The sequence below is a fragment of the Prenolepis imparis genome, unplaced genomic scaffold (assembly GCF_030444845.1).
Source record: "Prenolepis imparis isolate NDT839.2.m4 unplaced genomic scaffold, iyPreImpa1.0 SCAF_6, whole genome shotgun sequence".
NCBI lineage: Eukaryota > Metazoa > Arthropoda > Insecta > Hymenoptera > Formicidae > Prenolepis > Prenolepis imparis.
The window spans coordinates 1,673,912-1,694,636 of NW_028141164.1; the positions used below are offsets into that span (position 1 = coordinate 1,673,912).

General features: G+C 32.8%; 2 protein-coding genes across 3 annotated transcripts; one reads left to right on the top strand and one right to left on the bottom strand.

The window, feature by feature from the left end:
• Positions 1–201: 201 nt before the first annotated feature.
• LOC145937399 (uncharacterized) lies at positions 202–14,120 on the top strand. Its single transcript, XM_083040420.1, has 20 exons — positions 202–303; positions 920–1,036; positions 1,347–1,504; positions 1,809–2,005; positions 2,846–3,051; positions 3,744–3,999; positions 4,470–4,681; positions 4,907–5,133; positions 5,363–5,556; positions 6,424–6,433; positions 7,175–7,298; positions 8,188–8,319; positions 8,703–8,816; positions 10,006–10,163; positions 10,452–10,651; positions 11,036–11,238; positions 11,823–12,078; positions 12,199–12,410; positions 12,555–12,781; positions 12,970–14,120. The coding sequence occupies exons 2-20, from the start codon at positions 929–931 to the stop codon at positions 13,184–13,186; spliced, it is 3,411 nt and encodes a 1,136-aa protein (XP_082896546.1). The 5' UTR covers positions 202–303; positions 920–928; the 3' UTR covers positions 13,187–14,120.
• A 178-nt stretch (positions 14,121–14,298) lies between these two features.
• On the bottom strand, positions 14,299–20,706 carry LOC145937546 (G-protein coupled receptor moody). 2 transcript variants are annotated; one of them, XM_083040644.1, is made up of 6 exons: positions 19,939–20,706; positions 18,464–19,665; positions 17,394–17,612; positions 15,975–16,213; positions 15,454–15,760; positions 14,299–15,335 (listed from the first exon to the last, which is right to left on the bottom strand). In XM_083040644.1, exons 3-6 carry the CDS (start codon positions 17,610–17,612, stop codon positions 14,472–14,474), a joined length of 1,629 nt encoding a protein of 542 aa, XP_082896770.1. In that variant the 5' UTR covers positions 18,464–19,665; positions 19,939–20,706; the 3' UTR covers positions 14,299–14,471. The 2 variants fall into 2 exon arrangements, with proteins under 2 accessions (XP_082896770.1, XP_082896771.1); XM_083040645.1 differs by lacking the exon at positions 19,939–20,706 and having other exon boundaries at positions 19,421–19,428.
• Positions 20,707–20,725: the final 19 nt, after the last annotated feature.

The window sequence follows — 20,725 nt, forward strand, 5'->3', positions numbered from 1 at the left end:
TCAGAATTCTTCTCGAATTCGCTGTGCTATCTGGGAAGCACTTGTGTTTTTGCAGACCAATAAATCTGACTCAAAAGCTACTGATCGCGCAGTCGCAATAAACCGATGACGTCGAATCACGGTCAGTGGATAAATAAAGATATATGTAGATATAAGATATGCATGTGAAAAAGTGCGAACGTGAGAGAAACTCTAGAGGAACGGGTAGTTGACTAGTGAGAATTGCTGAGGACCGACGACGAGAAGTACAAGAAATCGGCATTTCTTTTGTTATACTACTTTTCCGAAGAAAGATTTATTCAGGTGTGCTACAAATGCTTCCTGGAAATAGACGCGATCTAATAAGAAAAAAATAAAATATAAAATTTCGTGACTTAAGAAAATTAATATAAAATCTTATCAATTTTGAAGATCGAGAATTTTGGACAATTGTGAAGTTAATATTTTACATTAATTTGAAAATCAAAGATTTTGCTAAAAATCGGAATCTTATTAATTTTAGAAATTAACTGTTATTTAAGAGAAATTTGTTAATTTTTGAAAATCAAATATTTGATGTTTTAAAGATGGAAAATTTTATCGATTTTTTAGGAATCGAGATTTTATCAAATTTGAAAATCCAAGATTTTTTGTCTGTTTTGAAAATTGAAATTCTTGTTAGTGTAAAGAATGAGCGTTTTTCAAGAATTCCATTGCAAAGAATTAGATTTAGAAAATAACACGCGTCGTGTTTTACGTCAAATAGACAACGCGATGCGTAATCCGTATCTGAGACGTCTGTTATCCTTTTTCACGATTGGCAAAATCCTCAACATCGTGCTACATATTAATGACGAATATAAGATGTCGATGATTTTTTTATCGAAATAATGCAAGATAGAAAGTACAATTCAGTTTGCTTGTGATGTGTGTGTTTTAGATTAATAATATGGTGACTATAAAGAGACTAGCAATCACCGGCTCCAGTACGTTTTTCATTATGCTTATTATGTACAATCTAGGATTTCCCGCTATATTGAAATCGCAAGTTAAATCTGTAAGTTACAATTATATATTCTCTCTTGACGAGCTCTTTCAAATATTAAAGAATTAAAAGGGTGATAATTTTGTCCATTTTAAGATACAAATTGAGCTTCAAGCTTGTAAACATCTAATAAATCTTATTTTTTTCAATTAATTTTAAATAAATTTTACTACTAATTATATTTGATTATTAATAATTATTATCAATAAAAATAAAGGTATGTCTGTCACAGTAAAGTCTGTCACAGAGTTCTACATTCTTTGAATACAGAAAGCAGAAAAGCTCGTTCACGATATAAATATTTCATTTGATAAATTTATAGCAAATAAGACTGAAGAAAGGGGATGAAATGCGCGGTTTTTGGGAGAAACTTCCGCAACCGCTGGATTTTAAGATCTACGTCTTCAATGTAACAAATCCTTCTGAGATTAAAACAGGAGCGAAACCGATTGTGCAGGAAGTGGGACCTTTTCATTACGAGTGAGTATAAAATATCTATAATATTTATAATATTGTAATTTTTTCTACAATATCGAGGCTTAGACAATTGTATAATTTATTATTTATTATGAAAATAGCTGGGTCAAATTTTTACGGCATAAAGAGTTTTAAATAGTATGCAAATACTAATTCGTGCTATACATTTAAAATTGTGAAACAATTAAGAAGGTGTAATCCGCTATTAAATAATGTATATTTATAATTCTGTAAATTAGAGTTAAAAAAATAACTATAAATATTAAATAAAGATATGGAAATTTATGGATATCAATGTGATTTTCAGTTTGTATCGGGACAAGGAAAATATTGTAGATCGAGAAGAAGACGATACTGTCGAGTATAGTTTGAGACAAACTTGGTACTTCAATCCCGAAAAGAGCATCATGTCTGAGGATACGGAGATTTACACGTTTCATCCCATCATGATATCGGTAGTTCTGATCATTCAAAGAGACAAACCATCTGCGATGGCCATTATCAGTACGTAACTGTAATGTGGAATAAACATTCGGCATCTCATATGATTAAGAAAGTTAAAATGTGGTATTAAACGCATATTTTTAATTATTGAATAATTTTAATTTTGGAAATAAAATATATTATTTATTTCAAGTAATAACAAATCCTATTAAAACTCAAAGGTAAATAGACGATATATAATATTCTTCGAATGTTTTAAGAAATTCTTGAAACCTAATAATTGTGAATGTAGCATATTTATTTAAAAATGTAATTATTGTAAAATGTTTCAATCCAAGATTTTTTATTTGTTCTCCAAAAATAAAATATATAGACGTAAGCGAGAAAAATATCAGAGCGTAAATTGTCAGTTCAATTACTCGCATTCCGATATTTTTTCGTCTATATCCCTATCTAATTGTAATAAGTTTCCTCCTACGGAGTAAAAAGACAGAAGATAAAAAGAATCTCAGATCGAGATATTACAATTAAATAAACTATGCACACTATTAAGTTTCCATAATTCAATCTCCTAAACATTCGAAAAATATTATACAACGTCAATCTGCTTTTTTATGTGACTGTCTCTAATTATTATTTGATAATAAATAATAATTGATTGATTTGATAATAATAATAGATTGATTTGAATAATAATTAATTGAATTTATTTTTAACACTTTAATGTTTAATTTTTCATATGAGTTGCATTAATTACGTGCTTATGTATGTCTATTCTGAAATATGTATATACATATGTCATAAAATGTAATATGTCATAGCATAATTTAAAATTTCGAAACTACAAAACAGAATAAAAGAGATGATTTAGATTTATTTTTATATTATGAATATCCTTAGGCAAGGCGTTTGACAGTATCTTCCAGAAACCCGAATCAATATTTATTAAAACTACCGTGAAAGAGCTATTCTTTCGTGGTATACCTGTTGATTGTACGGATGTAAGTGATTTCGCTGGATCAGCAGTATGTAGCGCGTTAAAGGAAAAGGAAGCTATATTTATCCTGGAGGACGAATCACGTTACAGATTCGGTTTTCTCGCTAAGGTTTGCATCTGTTTTACATTTTAAAGTTACATTTCTTGCGTAATTATACTTTTATATTGCTGCAAGAATAAAAATAATTCTATAAGAATATTCCTTTGCTAAGTCAAAGATATTGCAAAGATATTTCTTTAAAGATATTACTGATCTTACACAAAGAATTCTTTAAATTTTAATTCGAGATTTTTTAAATTAAACTATTACAATAAAGTCAAATCTCAATCCGAGATTTTTAACTTATAATAATCCCTGATATTTTTCTCGCCTACGTTTCTTTAGGGAAGACAGAAGGATTATTATCTCTAATTGAATTAAAATCTCGAATTGATATTTATATTTAATTTCTTAATATTGAACTAACAATAAGAAAATTTGTGCTCTGTGCAAAAATAATCAGTTTCAACGAAGAAATTAATTTCTTCTTGAAACTGACGCACTAACATCTGCAACTCTTATTATATTCTTTAAATTTAAATATGTTTGTTACATTTGAGAGTCTTACAAAGCCTTGATTGTTAATATACTAATTTTTTTTAATAACTTAATTTTATAAAAATAATTTTTATAAAAAAAATTATTTATTTTAATAACAGTATATATGTGTATATTTATATTTTGTTTTAAAATATTATATATTTAAAAATATAGTATCTTTCTCTGTAATTATATCCTCTAATTGTTATTGTGCATTTTAGGCAAACGGAACTCTATTCCCGAATCGCATAAGAATATTTCGCGGAATCAAGAATTATAAGGATGTCGGCCGTGTATTATCGATAGGAAATGAAACGAAGATGAGCATATGGTCCGATAGTCCATGTAACGATTATGTTGGAACGGATGGAACCATTTTCCCGCCGTTTGTCACCGAAGATAGAAAAGTCTGGGCGGTCTTTCCAGATATTTGTCGAAGTATAGGCGCTTACTACGTTAAACCAGGAATAGTTCAAGGTATCGATAATATTCCATGAAGAAGAGGTACTTGTTTTGAACTGACTTCTTCTATTGAAGAGATATTTCTCTCTAACGCATATAAATTATAAATTATTATAATTTAATACTTATAAATTTATAAATAAATTATTTAATAAATTATTATAATTATTATAATTTAATATTATAATTTCATACAATGTCGAACAAAATAATAAATAATTTTATTAGACTTGAATAATTTAGTTAAATCCTATTAATAGTAAATCTAGAGAATTTTAGGTTCAAATTTAATAAACTCGAGTTATTAGTACTTATGCATAAAGATATAAGATATTTAAATGTGTGTGCTAAACATTGAAAATAGATATTCTCTAAAATTTTACAAAAAACTGTGTTTCGTTTGTTTCTGATTGTGAGATTTGTATTTAGAAATTAATATGATAATATGTCAGACAATCGTATTGCTAGATAATTTTTTAATGCAGGTTTCAAAACACTGCATTACACGGCAGACTTAGGAGATCCGTCTGTAGACGAGGATGTCAGGTGTCTTTGTAGCGAGCCCGAGGGATGCATGCCGAAAAATATTTATAACGCAAACGCATGCAAGAGCGTGCCTATAAGAATAAGTCTACCTCATCTTTATGACTCGGATCCGCGATATTTGGAGTTGATCGACGGATTGAATCCCGATCCTGTAAGTTATACAATATATACGAGAGTGTTATCGATGCACTAATATATCATTTCTGGGACTGCAATAAATTATTTTTAAGAAAAGAATGATGAAAAGAGTTTACATTAAATAAGAGAACAGTACAGGATGACTCTTAGATCGTGGAGTTAACGTGAATTAATGTAAAATTATGGTATTTATGAAAATTATAACGATAATTATGAAAATTATATGTTACTTGCGCAGGAGAAGCACCAGATGATTTTCGACTTTGAGATAATGACGGGCACTCCGATAAGAGCGTACAAGAAGATTCAATTCAACGTGTTGGTCGGACCAATTCCCAAGCTCAAAATCATGAAATCCTTTCCGGAAGTGCTCTTCCCGATATTCTATATAGAGGACGGACTTGAACTCGGGCCTATTCTAATAAAACCGTTGAAAACTGCGTACAAACAGATTTTAATCGCAAAGTGAGTGGATGTTATCGATTTATTATTACTTCGAAAAATATTTCACTTTTATTGTATATCGCATTTTAACATATATCGAAAATGCTTGACACATAGAATGAAAATGTTTGACACACTATATATTCTGTAGGCAAGATCACTTGAAAAATTGAAAACTCTTTTGTAAAAGAGATGTTTTTTCACGTTAAAATCATTACAAAATCATTGTTTGATCTATCTCTTATCTTAGGATACTAATGTGGCTCATGATGCTGAGTGGAATCGGCATGATGATAGGCGCTGGGGTGAAATATTATAAAGAGAGGAATGCGGGGAACGTTGCGAAACCGGATCTTTTCCCGAAATCAAACAAGGAGCAGAACAGCGCGTTACAAAAACCGGCAATCAGTACCATACATGCTGAAATGATACCACCCAACATTGATTAACAGGGAGTAATAATTATGTATTTGCTACTTACTCTCTATAAACACTAATTGTAAGAGACTTAAGGGGACGTTAATCACGCGATATTAATCGGCATTTGCGTGTTGGAAATAATAATTTGAAAGATTTTGTCATTTAATTAGGTAATATTTTGATAACATGCTTATATTCTAAGAGCATATAATTTTAACGCGATATAATTCTTACTAAAGCAATATCTGCTTTACACAAACATATATTATAAAAACCATATTTCTTAAATATTAATACAATAGCTATAATATGGTAGAATATTACTATAATAATATTAACACAATAATCATATCTCTATAAATATTATTCCTTGAAATATTATTACTGACAATGAATGATATATTAGACGTTAGAATAATGTACTTAATTGTTGATTATTTATCGACTGATTAATTACTTTTAGATCAATAGTAATAACATTTATAATATACATTATAGTATATATATTAGCAGATAAATTGCTGTAATAGTATCTAGTAATTATTAATAGTAATTATAGCAGCTGCTCGTTAATATGTCTATATATGGACTTTGTGGATAATGCAATGTCTTAATCGATCGAGGAGTAATTAACATTAATATTAAATGCAAATCATATTTTACAGTTATCAGATTCTAGTACTAGAATCATTTATATGCATAGATCGTGCACTTATATATATATGACATAGCTATTATTAATACGCCATGTTATTGCAAATTACATATATTTTCAAATAACACGGGGTATATTCACCAAAAAGATATATATTTAACAAAATTAAATAAAAACAGGAAATTTCAATAATCGCAATTATTTATGATTTTGACATAATCTCAAGACTGTTTTAGATAATCTGCCGTAAGAATTGCACGAGAGAAAAGCTCACGTCATTTAAAGATTCTCCAACAAAAGTTACGAAATAATGCAGTTTAATTAATTATGCCTAATTAATTCTAATTATTTCATTTTAATTATTTCGTTCTAATTATTTCAGTATATAGTAGCCTACTCTGAGATAAATCTTCGATCTTTCTTAACATCTTTCTGCAAAAGATTTTAGAAAGATACGCGCGTAATGTGAACAATCAATTTACATTAAAAATGCGAAAATTAAAATAAAACTAATATATATCTTCGCGAAATCAGTTTTTAATTTTAATCTCATTCTTAGAATAAGAATAGTGCATTACTTTGTTTTTATTCTAAATAAGCTGTCTAGAGAAAGAGAATTGACAGTCATCATAGCTGTTTACAAAATGACAATTCGAGCGTCATTTCGTGACTTTCATTGGGGGATCTCTAGCGTGACTGAATCACACACGACTTTGCGAGTCAGCGAGCAAATTCTACGCATTTCGATCGCATCGCGCTTGAGTAGAACAAAGTATCTGTGCTCGGGATGCCGTGTTTAAGTAAGGGGAAGCCAAGAAGTTTGCAATGGGACCGAGCAGACAGGAGTACGCCGACGCCGGCCTGGTGTAAGACGTCGGCGTCATTATCGCCCGGGCAGTTCGTTCGTGACGAGCCGCGCACGATCAACGGCGACGACGACGACGGGAACAAGGGTGGCGTGAATAAATCGGCCAGGTGACCGCACAGGTGCGAAGACGGTATCACACGGGAAGGGTCGAGGGCTTTTGCATCTCGCGTCGCGACTTGTGAACTTGTTTCCTTTAACGCGGTTTTCGGCGATAGCTCGAGATATCACTACGAAAATTTAAACGTAGATAAACCAACGAGAGTAATCTAGTGAATTCCTTTGCGCGAAAGGAGTGAATAAGGATCTGAGCAATCGAAATTTTAATTTTCGTATATTACTGTTGTTTTTTTTTTTTTTTTTTATTAAACGGTAAAAAGAAATAATACGAATTACATAAAGCAATATTTTTTGCGAAAAATTGACGAAAGAGATTATATAAGAAATCAGATAATTGCACTGATGCTGAACACTGATGATGATATTAAATGACTGATGTATGTGTTGCATACGGATATGATATTAAAGGAAGATTACGTTTCATTTATTTTAGATTACTTATTTGAACATAAAAACAGACTCGACGAAAAAGACGAAGACGATTCAGATCGCGTAGAACGAATTTTTCTCGAACATTTCTCTTGATTTCTATTATAATTATATTTAAACTCAAAGAATCACAAACTTTAAAAAATTATTCTTTAATTTATTTCTGTTAGTATTAATTTTACGGATCTTAACTTGATATATTTCCCCACATAGTAAAACTTTTAACTCTCGCAAAAATTTCTCTCGTTTATATTTTATTCTATTTTTATTATTTTTTCTGTAATATCCTATTTTATTTTTTAATTAAATTCAATAATATTTTTTTCTTGAATTACATTATTGTTGTTATATTTAATATTATATTATTATTAAATATAATTACAATAATTTATTTATATATTATAATACATATTGCATTTGATTTTATATACACATACATAGACAGAATTTTTTATAAAGAGATCAATTTTAAAAATTATACGAGACGATCTTTTTTCTTTCATCAGTGCAGTGAAGAAAAGGTGCTATTTTAAAATTGAAATTAATGAGAAATCAACAAAATCAAAGATGGTTCATGGATCCCAAGAAACGCGAGTATGATATTCATATCCTTCGGAGGATATACGATGCTATGAGACGTTTTCATTTGCAACATGTGTTCCCGTTTCTCGACAAAGTCTTGGGCAATGTGCTCCGTGTTTTTGAAGAATACAATAAGGTTTCGATCGTATTAATGTTGATTTAATTTCGCGACTCTTGTGAATCCAAGAATGAAATTCATAGAAAATTAAATTATGAGTGCGATTGTTCTTCAGAAATCAAACTTTTTGTCAAATTAGGTTTAATTGGCATTCTATGAAAAACATCGTTATATGACACTCTAACTAAATTAAATAACGCGATAGGTCGTGACTGATTGATATTAATTTCTGACAAGTATAAAATAATATCTGATTCGTTATTATAACATTGGTGAGACGAAATTAAATGTGTAGCTTTAATTTTGAGTAAATCATAATTATTTAAAAATAGCTTATTTACTTAAAATATCTATCTAGATTTGATCGTGCGTTTAGGCTTAAATGTTACTCGATATTTCAGACCGTTAAAATGGTGTCTATAAAGAAACTCGGAATCGGCGGTGGAGTTATGTTTGTCTTTGGCATTTTAATTTGGTGTGGATTTCCCGCACTAATTAGATCGCAGATTAAGAAGGTAAAGAAATTACAAATTATCATTGTCATATATATCTCAAGTTTCGCATTAGTATCACTCATTTGATATGCAGCTTAATTAAGCGTAATGATAATAATACTTGCATAGTGATTTATGCTACTTCGATTCCATTATTTCAAATCGTCAAATAGTATATATCGTTAATGAAGCACTTTACAGCACTTTTTTTTTAAGTATCTTTATATTGTATTCAAAGAGTTTCAAATCTTTATTTATTCAACAATCTTATTCTCACGTGACTCGTGTAATTAACTCAAGAATGTATCGGAAGGATGTAACGATTTTCTATACATATAAAGATAAATTTTTAGAGATTACGTATCATTAAAAATTATTCATCCGTTTATATATTTTGCTTTCATATATTATTACTTCTTTGATCATTTTCTTGTAATATATTTTGTTGTAGTATATGTCGACATTTTAAAATAATTTTGTGTTCTCTCATACTTAAGCATGATGTATTTTATGTATAATTTTGACAAATTTTAATGTAACTTATATTGATCTTTTTTTTTGTCGTTTTCAAGTACTTAGTCTGCCTAGAAAAGTTCTTTATACGTGTCTAATTCAAGTAGTCTGACTTAGTTATGACTTTACTGAATATTGTGAAACAGTCAAATCATTCTGTGAAAGTGTACGGCGCGAAATCCTTGAACTTTGCTGTCAGCTGCTATAATATTCTAGCACATTGTTCTAGTCGCATTATTATTCCAGCCTGCGATCCAAAAATGGCAAAATTATGGCAATTTCTGTTGTTATATTTACAAGAAAACATCTTCAGAGATGGTCGCATGATCATCATTAGCTAGCAAAAATACACTTATTTGATTTCCACAGCGTAGATTTAACAGACAGATGAATATTCGTGTCTGTTACGTTAAGACTATAATTTGCACAATTTTCGTGAAAAAAATAAATATTTTTTGGATTGCAAAATTTCAAATTTAATGTTGCTAAACTTCGTCAGTTAGGTAACTGTGGTCAGTTAAATAACTCATTTAAAAAAATTGTCTTAAATCTATATTAAAAGAAAAATATAAAAATTTCATATTAGGAGAGTACGAAAAATGTTAGTTATTAACACCATGAAAGCATTGAGATCATTTATACCATTTCATGTCCATTCCTTTGTGATTATAAAACTAACGATATTTAATGTTCGTAGGCCATCATGCTGAAACCAGGTAGCGAGATACGCGAAATGTGGTCGAATTTCCCTCTGCCACTGGACTTTAAGATCTACATGTTCAACATTACCAATCCTGATGAGATTGCACAGGGTCAAAAGCCGAAAGTACAAGAGGTCGGACCCTTCTTTTACGAGTAAGTCGTTTAATACGAAATACGATCGTAATATATAATATTTAAAAAATTTATAGTCAATCACAGATATGTATAAATGCATAAGTCAAAAATTAATCTGTCATTTAATTTGTCCTTATTAAAAATTATCGAACAATCTCTGTACGCTCTTCTTTTTTTATATATATTCAATCTTATTGTGATCGGATAAGTTTCAATTTAATCCGCATCTAATTGAACCTTTTCTGAGACCTTCGTACAAATCTGTCTATTCTTCAAAATCTTCGAAAACTCGGATATTCGTTTTAGCGAGTACAAGGTGAAGATGGACCTCATCGATCGAGAAGATGAGGATAGCGTCGAGTACAGCATGAAGTCCACGTGGTTCTTCAATCCCAAGAAGAGCAACGGATTGACGGGCGAGGAGGACATGGTGTTTCCGCATCTCATGATTTTGAGTATGGCGATGATGACCCTGAAGGACAAGCCAGCCGCGATGCCAGTCGTTGGTACGTTTATATACATATACGATATCATTATTTCCTTTCAATGTCGTATATATCGATTGCGGACAAGTATCGGCCGCGTATCGCATAGGTCGGTCGGCTCGGACTATAATAATGCACGCCGGAAGGTTCAAAGTGGGACATGAGAAAGATACTTTTCTCTATATAATGTACATATGTATCTTCGTCAAGGGTGTGCACTTATATAAGACTTCTATCGTCTTGATCGCCGTCATATTCGTATTACATATGCATACGATTAAATTTGATTTTAATGAAAATAATTTAGTTTCGATGAAGAGAAAAGAAATCGCTGCACAATTGTTCGATTTGAGATTCAATTCGATTAATTAGTAATTCGTTAAAAACCTTTGTTGAATAATTTAGGCAAAGCGGTCGACAGCATCTTCCACAAACCAGCCTCGTTGTTCGTGAAAGCCAAGGCTAAGGATATTCTTTTCGATGGTCTGCCGGTTGATTGCACGGTGAAGGACTTTGCTGGATCGGCGGTGTGCAATGTGCTGAAGACGGAAGCGAAGGATCTGGTACCGGACGGGGAAGATCGTTACAAGTTCTCCCTCTTCGGCGGGGTAGATGGTTTTAATCCTAAAAATTACCATTCTTTAATTATTATAGAAATTATACCGTGTTTACAAATTTAATTATATTTAAAAATTCTTCTTCAAGCGAAGATATTTTTTCTCTGTCACAGTTACTTTTAATAGAATTAATTATAATTTCTCATATATTGTTGTGTGTGATTTAAATAATTTATTTAGTTTTTAAATATTTGGACATTTTTTATATATATATATATATATATATATATATATGTATTCCATAATACTTCATATGTACGGACATGCAGTATATATATTATTGTTCTAATAATACATACATTTCTAACGTTTCTGACGTTTTCTTGATGTAACACTTCTGACGTTTCTAATGTTTCGCGTGTTGATGAGTAAATATAAATTATCACTATGTTGCAAAAGAAGCGAGTCATACGTGAGGATAACAATTACGTATGTGGGCCGCAACTTTGGCCGTGAGAAGATTGTAATTTTTCAATTGGTTATTACGAAAAATGCACACGTGAAAAACACGTCACAAAAAGTCATAAAAATTTATCATGTGTTATATTAATGACAATTACGAATAATTTTATTAGAAAAACGGGAGCGTCGTGCCAGAGCGTATGAAGGTTCTGCGTGGTATTAAAAATTTCAAGGAGGTCGGTCGCGTCCTCACATGGAATGGTAAACCTGCGTTGGATATTTGGCCGGAGGATCACTGCAACGCTTATAATGGTACCGATTCGACGATCTTCGCACCTCTGTTCGGACCAGACGACGACATCGTCTCGTTCGGATACGAGATCTGTCGAAGTATCAGTGCGCATTATCGTTATCACAGCAAAGTCAAAGGTACGTAAATGGTTTGAAACAATCAAGTGAAAAAAAGAAGAATTATCTCATTGAACGCATACAATATAAATATGACACTATAATATTATGTGTCGCTTGATAGCATTTTTGAATTTGCAGGTGTCAATACTCTTCATTACACGGCGGATCTAGGAGATATGAGCAAGAATGATGATGAAAAGTGTTTCTGCCCGACACCGGACACTTGCTTAACGAGAAATCTCTATGATATGACGAAGTGTGTAGGTGCACCTATCATCGGATCGCCTCCTCATTTTTACGATTGCGAGAAAAATTGGTTGGATTTGGTGGATGGTGTGCATCCGAATCAGGTACAATCGACAAAAGATAAGAATATGTAGATATCGATTAAAAGAATAAAATGCAAATATATCGTTAAAAGAAACATTACATAAATAGATAAGTGTAATCATGATGAGAAATGTAATCGTTGATTAAATCGTTTCCATTGACAGGAGGATCATGAAATGGACATGGATTTCGAACCGATGACAGCTACGCCGATACGCGCTCATAAGCGGTTGCAGTTCAACATGTTCATACAACCGATCGCAAAGTTCAAATTGATGAAGACCTTTCCTGAAGCACTGCTGCCGCTATTTTGGGTGGAAGAAGGAATATTGCTCGACGACGAGTTCGTTAGCAAGGTGAAGGTTGTGTTCAAGGCGATGACAGTTGTCAAGTGAGTGTCGCGCAACTTACGGTATTATTTTTCGAATAATTAAATGTGGCTTGCAATCTATTTAACTTTTTGTCAGCAGCATAATTATTATAATCATATAAGTAGTATAATTATTTTTTTATTGTCTTAAATTCTTTCTAAATTTATCGTAATAAATTAAACATTATCATGGAAATTTCGATTTGCAGTTTCCTAAAATGGCTGATGATACTTGGCGGAATAGGCATGGGCGCCGCAGCCGGTGTGTTGTACTACAAAAATCGCGAAAATACTGGCAAGCTGGATGTCACGAAGGTCACTCCGAAGAACGGCGGTAGCGGCAAGACGGAGAAAAGCTGGCCACCTACTATGAATATCAGTACGATACAGGCGGCGTCGGTGCCGTCCAATCTCGACAAAAATTGAACACTGTAGGCTAATAGGCTCGTGTTCAATATTAAGATCGAGAAAATCCCTTCAACTCTATATATTTTTTTAACTAGATTTATTTTTAAAATATATAATTGAATAGGTTTCCTCAAATACGGTAAGTGATGATTGATACAAAGACATTAGAACTGATATAGGAAGAAAGAAATAATAGAAGATTAAATCTTCTTATTAAAATAATGAGAGATTGAATATTGGTTTAGATGTGATTTTGATTAGGTAATTAGAAAGGCTGTAAGTATTATGGAAATCCTATTATTCTATAATTAATGACTAGAGCTGACATTTAGCAATCTATCAAATGATAAATGATAATAGGTAATTTTTTCTTAGAGAAAACTCAAGTATATGAATAAGAATCGTATAAATAAGATTTAATTCTTATATGTAACATATTTAAAATTAATTATTTAACTACCTCGTTGTAGAAATATTAATTATCTATAAATATTTCAGTGATGCTTTGCAATGACTTATATGTGTGTATAATACAAATCGATTTTTAAACTATTTACGGTTCTTGTTTAAAAAATGTCAATTATTTAATATATTGAAAAATTTATAAAAAATATATATTAAAATTTTTAAACGCAATCTATTAATTTTGATTTTTGACAGTGATTTAACACTGTTTAGCACAGATTTGCAAGAATTAAAAAGCTAACAATAAGTACGCCTGACAGGAGATATAGAAATTATAAATATCTCTAATGTAAAAAGATCATTTAGATTTAGAGTTTAATTATACATTTTATGGTTAGTAGATACTCAGTGCGATAATATTAATGACAATTACTGTCATCTAACTACACGCAAAGTGAATAGAAACAATGAGAAGAAACATGTCATCGAAGAAATAAATTCATATCTTTACTACTTTATATTTACATTTATATGTCAAAATCAATAAAATTATTTTTATTGATTTAACTACGTTAAAAATCTGCACTCTTTGTATTAACAATAAGTTGACAATTTCAACTGTCTAAAAGGGATTAGCTATCCTCGAATGGTATTACTTCATGATTACAAAGAGGAAATCATTGATAAGCGCCAACAATCTGAATTTCTTCAATGTTGACTATACAATAAATAATATAACAAACATAAATTATATATCTATTATTTATCTATTACAAATATAACATAACAGATATATTACAGATAAAATATACAGTTGTAATATAACAAACATATAAAAATTATACATTATTTATCTATTATATTTACCATTTATCTGCATAATTAATCATATACGAGTTCAACTGAACATCAGCAAACCCGGCAGTCTCCTCTTGCTCGCCATCTGCTCACCTTTACACAGCAACACATATTTATACGCGCTCCTGTACTCGGAACTCATCACGACGTAGATGACGGGGTTGATGCAGGTCGTCAGGTAGATGAGTATGTAGCCAGCGATGTTGAAGCCCCGCCAATCGATTGCATCGTGGAAGAGCTTCGTGATGGTGATTGGGAGATAGCACACTAAGAACGACGCGAATATCACGAGGATCATCTGCAGCAGCTTCCGATCCTTAGCGGACATCTTAGGCGCCAGGACGGATTCGCCACCGTTGCGCATCTTACTGATGCTCTTGAACTTTGACTCCCTGCGAAAGGCCTTTCTCGCAGGCAAATGCGTGGAATCCACCAGGACTTCCGGCCAATCAGAACGATTGCCGGCGAGTCTCTGCAGCGAGGACTCGACGATGAAGGATGCTCGGCTGGTCAATCTCTCCAGTCTCCCGCAAGAGTTTCTCGACGACTTCGATTCATTCTGATTTCTGTTCAGAAACAGCTTCATTTCCGTGAGGTCAGATTCTTCGCGATCGTCATCAACGAACGATATATCCTCCGATGCGTCCACGTGAAGAGCGTTATTGTTGAAGTTTGGATCGAGGCTGATAATCGTCGTTGAATTGTCTGTATGTGTTCTCATCGTGCAATCTGTTTTTTGTCGATCGTGAATCGACTGCTTAGAGCAGGAAGAATCCTCATTAATGGATGTCGATGGCTCGAGATCCATTTCTTCATCCGTATTGAGATAAATCGTTCGCATCGACGAAGGAGTGCAAAGAATAGACAGCTCTTGCTCCTGATTTTTCATGGACGTAGATTGTTGCTGCAAAATAATGACTACGATTAAGAACGATTTAAACGTCAATATGATATAGTATATTCTCTTGATTAATTTTTTTGCATCAACATTAAATCTTCTCGCCTAAATAATTATATCTTACGTCATAACTGATTTCCATAGGTTCCACACTGAGGATCTTGCCCCTGCTCTTCGAGGCAGTTTCGCGAACGATATAGAAGATCCTGGCGTAGCAAACGATAATAGCGAGGCAAGGTATTAGAAATGCAAGAACGAAGAGAAATTCCTTCGGGCTTCGTCCGTTTACATCCGGCAGGATCGAGCAGGATCCGATAGCGGGATCCAAACCAAAACGTCCGAATTGCTCAAACCACGTGACGATCAGCAGACCGAAAGCGACGATCCATATCGCCAGGACCATCGGTATCAAATATTTCGTTTTATACAATCTAAAAATAAAAGTAATATGTAAAACCATTAAAAAAAAAGTGAAAAATTTAATAATAATATGTTTTTTAAGTCTATTTTTTTATTTTATCAATTTTTTGTGCAATAATAATTTGTCATTTAAATGTAGTGTTTAAAATAAATGTTTAAAATAATTATAGAAAATATTACATTTTATCTATACAGCAAAAGAGGAAAGGGGGGATTCCTACTTACGTAGGGTAGAGACCGGGATGGCTGATCATGATGTAGCGATTGATCGTGATTGCGAGAACGCTGAAGAGGCTGACTGCAACGAGGCCGTATCTCAAGAGCGGAAACAACCGACAGAGAAGCGGTCCGTACAACCACGAACTGTGCCAGAATGTGGAAGTTGCGAGTGGTAGATTGAAGCAGCAAAACATCAAATCTGATATTGACAGATTCATAATGAAGACCGCGGTGGCGTTCTTTAGCTGCAACGAAATTAAAATGTTACAAAATAATTAAATGAAGAATTATAGGTAATATAATAAAATTATATAATAATTTTCGTGCATACACACGTAAATATTTAACAGATCTATTATATCGTGTTCAAAATATATTTACAAATCGCGTATAAAATTATCTGATTATCAATTATGATTAATGTGTATTTATTGATAGACGAAATAATACGACGAGTTTGTCAGACGTGAAAATTAACTTGCGTAGCTCGCCGAATAAACTATTTCAAATTCCACGAAGCAAACACGCTAAAATTGATGGAGACGTGATTTAATTCCAACTAGTCGGTTATATCACAGAGAAGTACGTGAACCGTCGTGCAAACACAACGATTGTGTATGCACGCAGTTCCGCGTAATCGACTCCAAATTTAACCCATTGATGGTTGACTTTGCTGGCAGGGCTCGTTTGTTATAGAATCGTGCCGACGACCTCCGTTCATCGGCTTGTGTCACATTTTCGATTATTTGCCAGAAATAAAATATTGCATTTTGTTGCGCAATGAAATAATTCTTTCTTATTATAATCCGAAACAATGCTTTTTTGGAATAAAAGCTATATTTAAAATTTATATAGAATTTATATAAAAAATTTATATAGAATTTATATCTCTTGAAAAAAGTATGAATCAAGTACGTTCAATTGAGAAATATTCTGTTCAATTTAACGTCCTTACTCATTGTTGCTGAGATTAACGTCTTGTAGGACGAAAGAGGTATAATAACTCGAGGTAAACCACTTGTGTGGACGGCTTTTAAGATTTTGCGCGTAAGTAGTACCGGAAACTCAAGTAACTGGTACACGTCTGGAATATAATACAAATTTATTATGATGTATTTTAAGCCCCTTTTCGTGTACAAGTCATGAAAATCGCGAAATAGTTTTTCTATGAAAGCATATTATTGTGTTTCATGTAGACAGACATTTCGGAGAACATATATTTTCTAGAATATCAACTCTAATATCATTATCTTACAATTAGAATCATCTTGATATCATCGAAGTTACATGAAAATTATATATCGACTCAATCAATCAACTTTTAGCTCGAGTCGCTTTTAGACAAATTTTTTTATTATTTATTTTTTTAAATATATTATCGTAATATTATTACATACTATTAATATTATAGCTCTAATTACAGACCTTTTTGGTGCGAAACAACGCGATCACCGTGATGAGATTTCCCGGGATGCCGATCAGCATGAAGAGAATACAACAAGTGGCGGCGAAGTATAGCAGCCACCGTGGATAGCCGACGAAGAGGATCACCGACCCTGGATCCTGCAGCATCTCTTCGATCACCACGTCATTGCTACCATTGCGTTCAGTTTCGTTGTTCGCCATCCACCAGTACTCCAGCATCTGAAAGAAAGTTAAACTCTCGCCGAGCACGTCTATGGATGCCAGTAGTCGTCAGGGCCGTAGGTACAGAATCATGACAATTTTTTCATTTTGCCATTTGCGAGATAATGATCTCGATAATAATATACATAATATCGAGACTTTTCACGTAGGTTTTTATTTGATCTACCGTGTAGACTTTGTAAAATCTGGATGATATTTCTTCATTCTATAATCGAGAGTATGTTTAAATGATCTTATTTTCAAATCAAATTTCAAAACTCAAATCACGCAAATTATTCATTTGATCACACATATCTATATCTATATCTTTGGAAAGACGCGTGTGTATTTATTTTATCTTATTTATGCTTTCTCGTTTAATTTAAGTTACACTTCACGAAGCCCGCTTAAGAACTGATATGTGCATTTTGCCATTCCGGAGGCGCGAATTTAACGCACAAACTATCTGTGCGTCACTTGTGCGTATACGCGTGTTGGAGCCATCGTTTTTTTTTTCTTTCGACGACAGACGGAGCGTCGAAAAGAGAAACTGAGAGATCTATTTTCATCACCCGAGACGATAAACTCTTTCGTCTGAGGGTAAACTTTCAGACGTTTCCATGTTTCGAATTCATGGTCCCGCGGATCACTGATGGTCAGCTGACATAGTCTTCAGCGAATCGTTGCGGAACAACAGAGCATTTACATGCAAATTATAGGCTAGTATATATATTAGACCATCCGCAAATATATATAACGAATATAATATATGGCAAGTATTTTACAAAATAATTTTTCTTTTAGCTTTTTAATAAGAGAGAATTATTATCAAGTTTTCATTAATTTTTTTAAAAGTAAGCTGCACTTACGTTTATGAAAATGAGAAATACATTTCTAATTTATCGATGACAATCAATGAAGTAGTGCTTCAAAACTTTTTCTCATTGCTTTTGATATCGGTATAACGTTAGTCCGTTCTTCTTCTTGTCCCTCATCTTGGCCTTGACATCGCAGACGAGATTTGTCTCTTCTGGAGACTCTATAAACTTTGCCTGCAATCACTTTGTTGCAATTTTTCAGCAGTGTGATAGAGGGGATAACGAAAATTTAACGAAAAAGCACCCTTTTATGAAAATTACTCTTTATCTTTCAAAATTTATAGCAGTAAAGGCATAGAATAGAATTGTGTGTCGGAAACGATGTGGTGAAACAGAATAAAGCGCGTCTGGCAAAATTTGCGAATATACTGGCGGAATTATTAGCAAGATTCGCGTACACAAGAGTATATGCACTTTTCATCGAAGTCGCGTCTGCGCTAAATTCGACTCCTCCCTCGCGATATCGGGGGAGTTTCTCCTTCTGTAGATCGATTCAGCTGCGTCAACTTAAAAGAAGATCGCCTTTGTACAGAGCGGCTTCGACGTCTCCAATCTTGTTATTTATTTCCATTAATTCTTATATTAATTATTAAACATACTTTACTTTAATGTAAATTACTCCAAATATACTCTCGAATTTTTATCTTTTGTATTATACTTTCAATTATTTTAAATTAAAAAAATACTGAACATTTATCTAAGTGAAAGATATATTATCATAGCAATCCCTTTTTGAGATATGACACTTATTATAAGAAATATCAATCATATTTTAGAAAATCAAACGGATACCGAATGAGGGCACCGATCATCAATCCTATTATAAACAATTTGCAGCACGTCGCTCCCGACAACGCGATAGCGAAAGTGTTAAACGGGGCCAGCCAGCCCCATGTCGTCCCCATCTCGTCGATATGGCACTTATGGTCTACTAGATAGAGCACCTACGTGTCTGATCGGAGCGTACCGTCCCCTGGAAACGCGCTGCAGCGCGCGCCTGTGTCCCTACATCCTTTTTAAAAATAATTGCATTTTGTTAGTAGTAGTCTCTCCCAACGCGAGGGGAATCTCCAGCTGTGTACGAACGTCCGCGAACGGAAGCGAGCGAGTCGGAAGTGCGTTTCTCCGGTTCGCTATTTGTCCGAATTCAGGGAATGTCGATGTCTCTCTTAATTGCTTGCACCTGGAAAAGACTAGGAAAATGTTATTAAAAATAGATGTTGCAAGAATTATTAATAGCGTTTTCTGAATATATCTTAATTTTAAATTAATAGAATTTTTTTATTTATCATAAATTCACAAGTTTTTAATTCTCAATGTCTAATTATTATATGGCTATTGATATTTTCAATTTCTCATCCAGCATATCTGTGGCGTGCCGGAAGAACATCCGGTAAATCTAGGACACCGTATACATATACAATCATATTACTAATATTATACATATATAAATTAATTAATATTACATTTGACCGAAATAAATCCATTGTATTTCCGACGCTCTTAACACAGAATAGCGTGTGTAAAATATAAATTAAAACAGCGAGAGATTCGAGAAGACCATATTAATTTCGAACAATCGTAGGCGGCTGGATGCGGGTCGCCTCTGTGTGAATCCAGCGAGAGGTTCGATTTAGTCATTCCAATTAATACGGCCGGTCGGTTCCACTTTGTTAAGTCTAATTCACTCTCGCCATATCTTCGGTTGCTTAAGTAATAAATACCATGTACGCGATATTAAGAGCAACGATCTTATCGGCTCGCGGTTATTCCAGCACAAGTTCCTCTTACGCGAATTTGCCAAATTTTTAATTACGCAATATATACCGAATATAAAATACTTTTTCTTCTACCTAATTATTTGCAATATTATTAACAGGTTTTATAATATGTATCTTTAATTAAAATTCCATGTCAAAATAGAAATCACTTTACAGATTAAAATAATGATCTTATCTCGAAATCTTTTAACTTTCTATTTGACAGAAATAGAATTAAGACTGAATTGTTTTATATTATAATATCTTTTATATATAGACATATTTTAAATTATTGAACAAAATTTAAAAAAAATGAACGATCGCGATCAAGGTTGCTCGCAATCTACATATCGCTCTTGTTCTGATTACGCAACACACAAAAGAACATGACGTATTGCAATTGCAGCACATTCCGCGCAATTTAAAAAGGAGCACCACGGTGTGTCACAGCGAAAGGGTCAACTGGGTCCCCAGATCTTGGGTGCAGATGTGC